We start from the raw sequence: 13207 nt of genomic DNA on the forward strand, positions 1-13207 counted from the left end.
TTGTATATATTTCTTAATTTTGGATCTTTGTTGTTACACGTGATTTATGCTACGCACACGGAGAGCCACGTGAACAAGTATATCTCCATATTTTTTTTTAAATTTCATTTAGATCATTAACCTATCGGTACATGAAAAAAAAGCAGAAAAACTCAAGGATAGTATATTAATTTAAAAATGGATTGTGAACGTGAAATTATGTAAAAAGTTTCTCTTATCTATATAATTCATTTTGATTTAATCAAATTACTTTTTTTTGTTCTAAATAAGAAATATTAATGTAATATGACAAATAATGATAAATTTTATTTAAAATTAAATTTGATTCTACCGAAAATAAAAAGAAAGATAAGAATTTTATATTCACCATCAAGACATACAATAAAATCTATGTTACAAGTAGTCAGTCAAGGAAACAAAAATACAGAGAATCGAACACACTAATCATCAAATAAGTATCTCATAATTGTTACATTTTAAACATTGAGAATAACTCAATTGGAATCGAAACGTTTTGTTTTATATTTATTTTTGTTAAATTAAACGAATTTATTTGGCTCGTAGCCCTTCTTCTGTATCATTATTTTTTTTCGTTATGTTCTATAAATTTTGATAATTTTTGTGACAATTCTTTCAATGTATATTGTAAACACTTTTATAAGAAAAAAGAGTTTTCGGAGCTCAATCCTTGTAAATATCAATAAATAAATTCGACTTTGCAAAGAAAAAATTATACATGCGTCTTCGAGTCAGTTACAATAAAAAAATATGTAATATAATTGCAATAAATAAATAAATAAATAATTTGGTGTTATAGATATTGGATTTTTACAACGTTGCGCGAGAGTTGCGTCACATATTCTATTATAAGCGCGTTTACAATAGATATTTGTAATAGATAATTATTACTGCGACGTAGATGCATTCATATGGAATAATGAACTAGCGATCCCCAATTGTGCGAGCGGTACGGTAAGTGGGGAAGGATTTTCGGATTGCGCCTACTCGCGCGATCGTACTCCCGCTCGCGAGTAAGGTAATATTTAAAGCGCTGCGACGGCGGCACCGATCGATACGTTGATCTATCGTCATCGACGAGTGACGTGACGGTCTAAGGGAGGCGTCTCTGTAGTACTCTGTATCACCTACGAATCCACGATCGACAGTCGTAGGCTTCTTCGCGACCGACTTGACTGGTGCCTGCCGTAGCTCTGGTCCTGGAAATTTTTCAAGACCCATCTCCACTGCATTATGGTCAGCCGCATCTCCACCGTCTCTCTTTCTATAGGTCAGTCTTGTATTCAGAATATTTTCAACAATATCCAATGTCTAAAAAGTAACGCAATCGAGAGGTTTGCATTGCAAGTTAAATAAACATTGTGCACTTTAAATTAATTTTTGAGGATTGAAAATTAAAATTTCTGTGGACTTTTTCCTTTAGCTAAAGAGAGATTAATCGTAGAATTGAGATCAAACTTGGAACACGTTTTTGGAACAGAGATTCCGTGAGACTTTTCAGTGAAACGCGCCGCGCTTTCAGTACGACGCGATTGTGGGACGGGGGTTGAAATCTGTTTTTCATTTATTTTCTCGTTTGGCACGAGAATTTGTGAGATGTCTTTGGGTTTCGCCAACTGATTTAAATTTGGTTCTTTGAAATTGCTAGGATAACACCGTTTGCCTTCCTATTTTGTCGCTTCTGCTTGGCGCCAAGTTTTTGGCTTGCCTTTTTACCAGAAAGGTCCGTATAAGTTTTAATTTTCGATCTTAAAAAATTAATTCAAAGTACATAAATTTTATTTAGCTTGGAATACAAAGAAATGAATTCCAAGAAAGCGTAAATATATATTTCAACAAAAAAATCTTGTTTTAATTTTTCTCATTATCATCGCACGATCTAACATATCTAAATCTTGTTACATACTCTATAAAAGGACGGAGTTATTAGTAACCATCGTCTTTACTACTTATGCAGAATTATTACAACTGTCACAATATTTTCATTTTCAGAGCTTGTTTCAAAATATTCCATTGCGTTTAATAATAATCATAAGTCGTTCAAAATGAAATATTGCAAGCTATAATGTAATCACTGCGGCATCAATTCCGCTGAAATGGCAAAAAGCAATTACTCCTCTAATTAGCAGGAGACACGGTAATGTCTCAGCGCTATTATTTTAACATGCCATTTGATGTGTAATTATTCAATTCAAATCCGGCAAAATTATAATATTTGTTGAATGCATGTGCCACTTAATCTTACGTCACTTTACAGTAAACGATGTCAAAATGACGACATGAATAAAATTAGTACTAATTCGCGCTGTATATTTACACACGTAAGTTTTCGAGAAAAAAGCGCGAAGTTATATATTTTTACTCAGAAGACAGTTTATTAACCATGACAAATTGGCATTGCATTTTACAAACAATTGTATCTCGTGGAGAACAATAGCAGTAGAATTTGCGTACCATTCATCCTACAATTATTATATCTGTAAGATACTTGAATTGCAAGAGAACAGGGCAAAAAAATGCAGTTCATAAAAGCAAGCTTTTACGTCAACGCGGCGCAACATACTGATTTACCTTTGCATTAAAACAATCGGAAAATAACACTACTTGCACGAGACAAACACATGTAGTTCATTAGAAAAAAATACGGATGACGAAATAAAGATGAGTCGCACAGTAACCTCGCTCGAAGTCGTTCCGTATTTTCATGTCTTTATCCGAAAAGCTCCTCAAAATCTTTAACAAATAGAATCAGCGTTAGAACGATATTCAAGAATAATTACGCTACGTTTACTTACGACTCTAATGTTTATCTACGCAAATTGTCAATCAGAATTTTACGATGACAACAAAGCGTGGAAATTTTCTTGACAAACTTGGAAATGTTTGAGAAATGACACAATGCATCTCTTGCTCGTGGTATTTAACTGTTTTTGATGCAACACGTTGATTCAACAGAATTTAATAAACTCGTTCGATAATTTTAACATTACGCAGTGGCGTTTTTCTACCGTTAGCAATATTGAGATATTTTTCTCGATACGATTCTCGAATAATTTTACTGAAGAATCTAAAAATTTAGCTAGATATAAATCTGAAAATATTATTTAAAATAATTAGTTCGAACGTAATAAATAATGCTGTAAAAGGTTTTGATATTTTAATACTTACGAGCGACCGATGATTAGTACTTTGATAGTCTAACAAAATTAAATTTTTAGCTAAATCGTTCTTTTTGTGTTCCAGAGAGAGAAAGAGAGGGTGGTGGGGGGAATACTTGACAAACTCATTCGTCGTTAATATTACGCAGCATGTTTCTTTGATCGCAACATCAAAGTGCCCCTCTTGACGCACTTCATTTCAGAAGGATTTAATTAGCTCATTCTGTGCATATTTAACATTGTTTATCGGTATCACTGCATCAATTAGTAAGTCAGAAGCAAGCCACCATAATTCTGTTAGTCCGCGTAAATCTTATTATCTTCTCCCCCTATTCCAAGTTAATATCTCCGCATACACTCGTCTAGGTAGTATTGTTTACAATAGTTTGATAGGAAAATAACTGAATAATGAAAGGAAACCGCCGTTATGCAGTTGCAGTCAACTGTGGTAATACACAACTTTTCAATGATTACAGATTATCGTACATCACACTAATTAAAAATTTTCAAAGATTACAGATTTTTAGATGTTGAAAACGATGTCCCAAGCCAAATTTCGCCAGTATATGAAATCTTTATTAATCAATATTACGCTCAATTAATGAAAACAATAATTGCATTTTTCATCTGATAATTATTGACATCTATCTATTTACTTAACTCCAATGAGCGTGACAAAAAATCGATAAGCTAATTTCAATAATACTTCGACATTTCTTCGAGATCATAGTGAAAATAAACATCTTTATTATAAAAGATATGACTAAATGAATCACGTCGACATTACAAAACGCGCATTGTTTTAATTTCACAAATTCGTCTGAAGATGTATAACGTAGGAAAATTTGGGCGCACGTAATCAGTATATACATGCATGACATATCGCAAAATTTTGCCGTTCTATCAAAGAAACGAAATGTAAATGGCAACTATTTTCTGCTCGGATCTTACACGTATTCTCATGTGAATATTCACCGTGTACGTGAACGCGATATAGTTTGAATTACGTGTTCATAGCGTGATCTACAGAGATCTCAAGCATTACGTAAAGATTTTTCCAATTTTAGATAATATTAAGATTAGGAACAGGACCGCTTATATGAATACATCGTATGTAAGAGAGAAGTGCCTATTCTATTACGGTCAAAGTTAGATGTTGGAACTATACATCTGTATACGTGTTTTTAAATAAATTTATCTCAGATATGTGACTGGGCGCTAATTACTTTTGTCCTTACATAATCAAACTGAAATTAAATATATCATTATATAGGTGCTATCTTAGATAATGTATCTAATTTTAGATATTGTTGTTATAAATATCGCATTGTTATCAGAGAAAATTTCTCGACGAGTAAATTCAAAGAAATTTTTACTTTTTAGAGAAGGAGACTAAGGATCATGGGACCAAAGAAGGTACCGCAGATTTTGAGAAAGCCATGGAAATATGCGGTAAGTCGTTGCGAGAGAACATTATTTATTGAAAGTAACTAAAAAATATTAAAAATACATAAACAATATTATAAATAATAGTCGCGCAATTTTTGAGATTTTTATTGAAATTTGTTACAATTGTTCATAGGTAATGGAAGATATCAATACACTTTCCTATTGGTTTGCGGAGTGATGTTCATCTGCGTCGGCTGCCAATTTGGGACGAGCGCGTATATTCTACCGTCAGCCGAATGTGATCTAAATATGAGATCCGAAGAGAAAGGGCTGTTAAATGTCGCCTTTCTTATAGGTAAATTTTTTTAACATATTTCACGTGATCCTCAAACTATCCACTCGAATTTTTGTGTTAATTTAACGCAAGATAGATATGTTAGAAAGTAACATAAAAATATTATGCAAAAATATTAATACATAAAGTATATAACACTAACAATGTCATTTTTGTTATTTTCATTTTATAACTTTAAAGGATCATCCTCTTTTTTGAGTTACGATAATTTTGATGACTTTTTATAAAGTTCACCTGACTCGTAATGATAATTTAAATTTCCTGAGTTGTGTTATTTTTGAAACAAGGGAACGCGATATCTAGATGTATTATTGCTTTTAATCAATGGAATCACGTATGTTCGATCGTTTCAGGTTCGGTGTTCAGCGCACTTTTTTGGGGAGTCTTCGCAGGTGCTTATGGAAGAAGAAATATCCTGCTGATAACTCTCTTCGGCGACAGTATCGTTACGCTGATCACGAGCTTTTTGCAAAGTTTTAAGCTGCTGCTGATGTTCAGAGTTATAAGCGGATTCTTGTAAGTACAATAATAAAACGGTAAATGATGTAGTATATTTTAATAGTGCTGTCGATTACGATTTTTTGGGTTACTTTTAGAATGGGCGGACCCGGTTCCTTGGTATATATGTATCTTGGCGAGTTCCACGCGGAAAAGTACAGAGCGAAGAGCATCTGTTACCTAGGCTTCTTTTTCACTCTCGCTTGGTTAATATTGCCTGGTAAGAATTCTTTTCTTTAAATGATCGATAAAGAAAAACTAGAATTGCTTTCTTTAAAAACGTTCTATTTATATAAACAATTAAATGTATCACAATAACAGAATACATGAAAGCCAATATTAACTTATTAATGGTGTTCATCCAGGTTTAGCATGGATAATCATACCATTGCCGATATCCATCGATTTTTACGGCATTCGGTATAATTCTTGGAGATTATTCCTTGGCGCTATCAGCGTACCAACTTTCATTATTGCCGTTATAACTTTAACGTATCCGGAAAGTCCGAAATTTCTGGTATCGCAAGGCAAAACTGACGAAGCTCTCGCGATTCTTCGAACAATCTATGCGGTGAATACAGGACGTGATAAGAGCGAATTTCCGGTAAGTACCAGAGAAAAATAATTTTCATAACAGCATTGCCAGAATTAATTGTGAATGACGCGTTTCATTTTTCTCTTAATTATTACAATGTACTCTTACTAGGTGAAAGAGCTTCTCTCCGACGCCGTGTTCGAAGTACAAAAAGATAAGGCGTCCTTGTCTTCGACAGACATACTGATGGAATTGCTGAAAAATATTTGGTGGCAATTCCGCATGATTGCATCGCCACCCATCTTAAAATACGCTTCCCTCTTGTGGATAATCTATTTCACGAATATGTTCGGGTGAGTATTTTTAATTTTCTAATTTTCGAAAGATTCGTATCTTTAATATTCTGTTCAAAAAGTATTTAAAAAAAAAATTATGCGAATTCGTATAAAATGTTTATCAATATTTCTATATCCCAGCAAACAAACATATTATTTATCGTCATTTTAACGTTAAATTGACGTTATATAAAGACGTTACTTGACATCAAAATGATAACAAATAATGTCAACCTTGGGATTTACTGTTTGCTGGGATATTAAACTCATATTCTCTTTTCATTTTTATATTATTATTTTTGGCTGTTAGTTTACATCGCACTTGACACCGGTACTAATTAGTAATTTTCTTTGAGTTATCTTAATTTCGACGATACGTCAAAATTATTACAAACATGTAATATATATGATATACGTATTTAACTAATCATCGCATATTATATTAATTTAGTACCTACCTCATTCTTTAAATACACATTGCTGAAGTTAAAATAATGTAATAGAAAATTATAAGTTAGTACCTATATATAAAGAGCACGATATAAACTAGGCTTTTGTCACAAAATTTATATAATCACGAATTTAATTAATAAAAATAAGGTATTATTTAATAAAAATATTGTATACATATTTCCTATCTTTGTCATTGATCGTTTATGTAGATACTACGCCTTTAATCTCTGGCAACCGGAATTGTTCAATCGCTTCGAGAATTATCATCAATCACATCCGAATGTATCCGTGACGGTCTGTGAACTAATACGTAAGTCGCAGATGTTGAATCACACTACTCCAGAGGACTCGCTTCCTCTTTTAGCAAACGAAGGCACTACGGAATGCAAGTCGCACATAGATGAACGGGTTTTTATTAATTCTCTGACAATCAACGCCGTTTGCTTGTTCGGTAATGTCGCCTCTGGATATCTAGCAAATCGAGTTGGTCGTCGAACAATGCCAGGTAAGGGTTACCTTCAATGTGTGTGTGTGAATAGAGAAGAGTTTTTTTTTAAATAATACTGTGTCGTTTAGAAAATATAGTTTGAAATTAGCACTGTCTATTTTTTCTTTTTATCTCTTTTTAACGAGAATAAGATTCTGACGGTTTCTTCTCCCTTCAGTGACCACAATGTTGGTGGTTGGCATCGCTGGCTTCGGTATGTACTTTGTGAGATCCTCGCTGCAGATCCTTATAACTGCCTGCGTGTTCACTTTGATGGCAGCCACGGCGAATTTCGTGATTACCAGCGTTGCGGTCGACGTCTTTCCTACGCACGTGTCCGCCGCCGCGGTGTCCATGATGGTATGCTTGGGAAGATTCGGCGCGGTGACGAGTAATCTCGCGTTCGGCATGCTGCTGGATCTCAGCTGCGAGATCCCAATATTCCTGGTGGCTGGTATTACCATATGTAAGCACAATGGAATGTCCATCTCCGAAAAAATTTTGATAATATTTTGAGGACTGTGATATTATGTTGATTTTTTGTTGGAATTTACTGAACAGCTTTTTTAAAACTTGAATCTAACGGATAGAATTAATGGAATTTAGTGATGTTCAAGTAAAAAATATATAAAAAATCCATGATTACATAAAGAAAAAAAATGAATAATCGATCGTTTTCAGTTGGCGGATTGTTATGCTTCCTGATACCGAATAAGGAAAAGAAACACATATCGACGCTCGAGGAAAAAACAGACACGTTAGGAAGAAAACAATCTGAAGTGTTTTGAATGAAGTGTTTTGTGTTAGGGCTATGGTAACACAAAGGAAACGTAATTAAGCAGTAAAACGTAAGCAATAAGTAAATCAACTTTTTTTTATTTGTTATTGCTTACGTTAATGAACTCTACTGTGATTAACTGACTCACTTACTGCTTATGTTTTACTACCTTACGTTTTTCCATGTGCCATCGTTATTTTTTATTACCAAATATGTAATTTGCAAAGTTTGGAATACGAGAGAGCGCCTATTGTAAATATTAAGTATCGATATCGATAAGTTCTCGCACAAAAATCTATGCGTCTAGCTTTCATAATCGTGTCACGCATCAGAACGTTCAGTGAAATTAGCATAATTCAAATTTATCGATACTTCTTTAATATTATTAAGAATTAAATGACAAACCGCCTCTTATCAGTCATTAATTTTATCGGCTCGTCAATGACTGTCTAATTTCACTGATTGACACGATACACATTCCATATCATTTTGTTACAATCTGACAACGCTTATCGATTGAGTCATTTGTAAATAATTATTCCAATATTTATTATTATAATTTGTATTGTATATGCGTGTAGTATGTAATAAACGTCGCCGACACATCGCATACGGCAGTTGTAACGAGTGATTCTTCGTTGCGATAATGTACATGTATATAAGAATAGAAATAAAATGTATGATAAAGGAAGTAGGTATTTTAATTATCATGTACGAAAAGAGCCATCATCTGAAATATCTTACGTCGAGGAAGGACAAATTAACGCACAGCAATTACGCACTAATCATCGAACGACGAATGAAAGATACTTATCTGCCAGCTTCTAAACGAGACGGATTAAGTGTCGTTTCCTGGTAAGCCCCGCAGGAGTTTTACAGTTTAATCACCCGATGTTTATGGCGCACCTATCGTGCATAAAATCGCGTCCGTTCCTCGTATATTATCAATATATCAGATAATACTAGAAATCGTTTAGAAACTAGAAAAATCTATCGTTTCATCATTATTAAATTCTTTTACATTAAATGATTTTAACACGTTTCAGAAAGAATTTTTTCTGACCGATTTTCTTCTAGTAAAAATTATTAAACCATAAATTCCTTTTGTAAAAACGTTGCAAGTTATTTGTCAGTTATTCTCCTGAAAAAAAAAAAAAAAAAAAAAAAAAAAAATTTTAGCGTAATTATTATACTATTGTATCACTAGACATATAATATAATACGTTAAAAAATTCGTCATTAAAGCGCCTCCAGACGGTATGGCCAACGTATACCAATATTAGTAAATTTTATACACATACATGACATACATAATTATCCACATTGAACGTAGTGAATATTTAGCGAAGTGTGCTAAGTTGACGTATACATTGGCCGTATATCGTCTGGAGGCGCCTTTAAAGGAATAAAAAGCAGGATGTTATTGTGATTGATGATTAATAACACGTGGAATACAAATCTGCAATTTCGTATATTTGTTTTATTTTTCTTTTTCGTAAAAATGAGTGGAGAGAACTTCCTTGATCTTCGATATACGATCACGTTCGCTCAGTAAGCGTGTTATCTCGTTTCAGAATCGAATACAATGATATATTGAAAATAATATTATGAGTTCTCGGGAGTTATCTAATAATATCGTTATTTCGTTACGCTATTCGCACTTACTCTCGGTACCTGCTTTTTTATTATTATTCGTTACTACTATTCGTTATTATTGTTATCGTCGTCGCCGACGTAATATATAATATATACATAGTATGTATAATATATATGCGTATGCGCATGCGTGCGTACACGTCTTATGTACAATATATACAGCAACGTTTGTTTTATTTCGATTCTTCGTTGTGCACTCCTTCCGCATCGATTATATGTATAATATATATATATATATTTTTTTTTTATATATACTTTTTTGTTGCAAATATCTTATTGCGCGTGATTCGAAAATGAGGAATCGCGGTGCTTGATCGCAAATTCTTTCATCCGTGAATGTCAAAGCGAACGACGGTCTGCGCTTGTGACTTGATTCTAAATTCGGAAATCCAATATAAAAAAATGATCGCCAATATTTACATCAGCGAATTTTAAAACTGTCGTCACGATAAAATTACGTTCCAAAAAATACAATATATGTATAATTAATTGTATAATTAATGTTTAAAGAATTTATATTCCAATATTAATTATCAATATTTAAACATTTTATACTTTTCTTATTTTCATATTCAGACTAATATTTTTTTTAATATTATTGTAGAAACTGTCCATAATTTGTCGAAAATTTTTTTCAATCAAATACAAGCAATTAGAAATGTTACTTCTGAAGACATTTTTTTCTTTGAGTTTCCAAATTTGTTGACAAGTTTGCGACGCCGATTTCTGATGAAAATCGTTCGATCTTTAAAGAAACGATTAACATCGATAAATTTTCTGTGATGGCAAAGAACAAATCTTTTATTAGTTTCGCAAGATTACGATTTGAAGCGCGCATTCGTGATCGGGAAAAATCTAAATTGTCCGTATTATAAAGCGTGTCTCTCTACTCCCCGACTATTTGAACTTTCAAAAAGCACAGTATCTCGTGGTAAGGCACTATTTGTTTATTCGTTACATCGTAACGGACTTAAAGTGTACGCCTAGAACGTAGGACACGGCAGGAGAATCGAAATTCATCTACAGATTCATAAATTCAAAATCTTTTCTTTCTTGTTTCTTTACTCAAAGTTTAATCCATTCGGGGGGTATATACTGTTAATTTCGGATGAAGAAAAAGAGGAGATAGGATCAAAATGATTTTAGAAGGAGGAAAGATACGTATGAGCAGAGGGGTCCCTCTTGCTTTTCTTTCTTTTTCAAAAACGGACAGAAGTATCGTAATACCGATGCCGATGAAGCGCTTACAGTACTTATATCAGTAACAGTAGTAATTACCGATACGCGTGATAACCGCTAATTGTCTCTCGTTCTAAACACTAATTAAATATAACAGTGAACGGCTATATAAAGGCACTATGTTTCACAGACGTAGGGTCCTTATAGGGAAATCAGCTGCCTTCATTCATTCATTTACTCAATTTTACCTTTGGCTTTGTCGTTCTGTTCTATCACCATCTACGAATATTTCCCGTAAAATTCCCTCCTCCTCCCCGGCAATCTTATTCTGTTTTATTGTCACGTATTCTTTTTCTCTCCGCGTAAAGAAATTTTTATCAAATTCTGATCTTAATGATAAACCGTCAATTAAGTGAGACTCGCGACTCGAAGGCATCTAATCTCGCTAACGAGGAACTATCGTATTGCATGTGTCTATGGTTTAAAGATTATTTAAACCTAGCCCACAGACACGTGGAGTGGTCGGTCAGCCGATAGCAGTTATGAATTAGTAGACGCTAGCAAACGGCTCTAATTGTCGTTCGGTCGTTAACATTAATGTTATTACTCTCTCGTTATTACTACTACTAGATAATAGCACGTCGCGTCGCCCGAGAGAAACGGTAACTCGTCGAACAAGTGGCCGGCTCTTTTATTGGCGAAAGCCAATCATTCCGTTTGAGATAAATCTCATAACGGATAGGCGTAAGAATAAATTATTCTTAATCGGAAAGCTCAGTCTTGCTTGACGCGCTTCAGAGAAACAGTCATTTGACGACGTAACAATCTCTCTCATTACGCGTGTGTAAAATAATAAAATTTATATCAATCTGTATTAGATACAGATTAACTTTTACGTTGAAGAAAATATCGGTTGAAAAATATCTTATGTATTAAACAATTATTAGTGAAAAATATAATTTGGAAATAAAATATATATATATATATATATATTTGAACATTATTTTTAGATAAAACAGTTCGCGATGATAATCACCGAAAATCAAGTAAATGAAAAATATATCACGATTAAATGAATGAAAAACCAAAAAAGCGGATTGTAAAAAAAGGATAAAAGCGAAACGCGAAAGGACGTAAAAGGAAAAAGAAAGCAAAACGAAGAGGTAGAGTGAAAGAAGACAATCTATGCATTAGATGAATCTATGTTTTCTATGTTTCAGTCGAAATGCAAAAACGTTCCACGCAGTTTACGAATGTACACAACAGATGTATTTAGTCTTTCTCATTTGAAAAAAAATCTTCGTCGAAGATATATATTACATTATTCACATCCGAACTTCCTTCTCCACTTAGATCAGCGTAGATTCGTGCTTGCGATCAATTTTACGACGCTACAAAAATTCACGAAAAATTATCGAGAAACTCGAAAGATTTCTCCGCACTTTATATTATGTACAGATACAATCTATAAGTAACACTTTTGTATCTACAGATATTTCGAAAAAGACGAAAGGTAGAGCAGTACGAAAAATGTCGGCGAGATTGACAGTGGTAGGACAGAAAACATAATTATAACAATAGCGTTCTATTAAAAATTATCCAAACAGACAGAAACTCCGCAAACTTTTAATTTATTTGAAAGATAAAAGATTCGACAAAAAAAAGAATACCATGAAATAAACGTGGTACTTATTTCTTCGCCTATTTTCCCGATAATAATTCATTAAACAGATTTATTATTGCGAGTTTGCTATTGGGCTTTCTGTAAGCGTATTATAGATGTTTTTCTCCTTCAAAGTTCGTATTCTTTTTTTTTTTTTTTTTAGGAGGAGAGATTTACATTATACGATTTTTTCGCATTTTCGCGATCGTTTCTCTTTCGAAATTCTCGAGACTAAGGAGAAATTGCTCTCGCATTTATTGCGACAAGGCATGTCGCAAGGGAAGAAGACGCCCGAACGTTCCCGCAGCGATATTTACGTCGTAGGACTGTCCTACCATTAATTTTAGAGTGCGCCTTCGTAAGTTTCTTTTTGTTCCTAACACACGACGACCGCGACGGCTCTTTTGGATGCTTGAGCGCGATAAAACGAGCACAAAGAGGTACAAACATGAATCATTACGTATTTCGTATGCGTGCGCGTATTATACGCCGCGACAGATCTGCGAATCGAATTACATTCATTATCGTTAAACCGACTCATCGCATCGTATTACATTTTTTTTTTGTTAATTAATTAGTTCTTTTTTATTTCTCTAAATTATTCTTATCGTATTTATACTGGTCGTCTTTTTTCGAATTATTGCAAATATAACGTTATCAGAATACAAATATAAGGACGCGAACGTCGCTGACAAATATTAGT

At 33.5% G+C, this 13207-nt stretch overlaps 1 protein-coding gene across 1 annotated transcript; it reads left to right on the plus strand.

Moving 5' to 3' along the window:
• The first annotated feature begins 1090 nt into the window (after positions 1-1090).
• On the plus strand, positions 1091-8689 carry LOC108771475 (synaptic vesicle glycoprotein 2A). Its single transcript, XM_018536783.1, has 10 exons — positions 1091-1288; positions 4560-4628; positions 4759-4920; positions 5274-5436; positions 5517-5638; positions 5784-6022; positions 6125-6306; positions 6951-7246; positions 7407-7694; positions 7910-8689. Exons 1-10 carry the CDS (start codon positions 1252-1254, stop codon positions 8014-8016), a joined length of 1665 nt encoding a protein of 554 aa, XP_018392285.1. The 5' UTR covers positions 1091-1251; the 3' UTR covers positions 8017-8689.
• Positions 8690-13207: the final 4518 nt, after the last annotated feature.

Source organism: Cyphomyrmex costatus, unplaced genomic scaffold (genome assembly GCF_001594065.2).
Source record: "Cyphomyrmex costatus isolate MS0001 unplaced genomic scaffold, Ccosl1.0 scaffold159, whole genome shotgun sequence".
Lineage (NCBI taxonomy): Eukaryota > Metazoa > Arthropoda > Insecta > Hymenoptera > Formicidae > Cyphomyrmex > Cyphomyrmex costatus.

What these genes read in the sequence shown, in the direction of transcription:
- LOC108771475 (XM_018536783.1), top strand. Translation starts at nt 1,252, where the DNA reads ATGGTCAGCCGCATCTCCACCGTCTCTCTTTCTATAG. An exon ending in TATTTCACGAATATGTTCGG is followed by an intron (nt 6,307 to 6,950) that starts GTGAGTATTTTT and finishes TCGTTTATGTAG; the next exon opens with ATACTACGCCTTTAATCTCT. An exon ending in TGGTCGTCGAACAATGCCAG is followed by an intron (nt 7,247 to 7,406) that starts GTAAGGGTTACC and finishes TTCTCCCTTCAG; the next exon opens with TGACCACAATGTTGGTGGTT.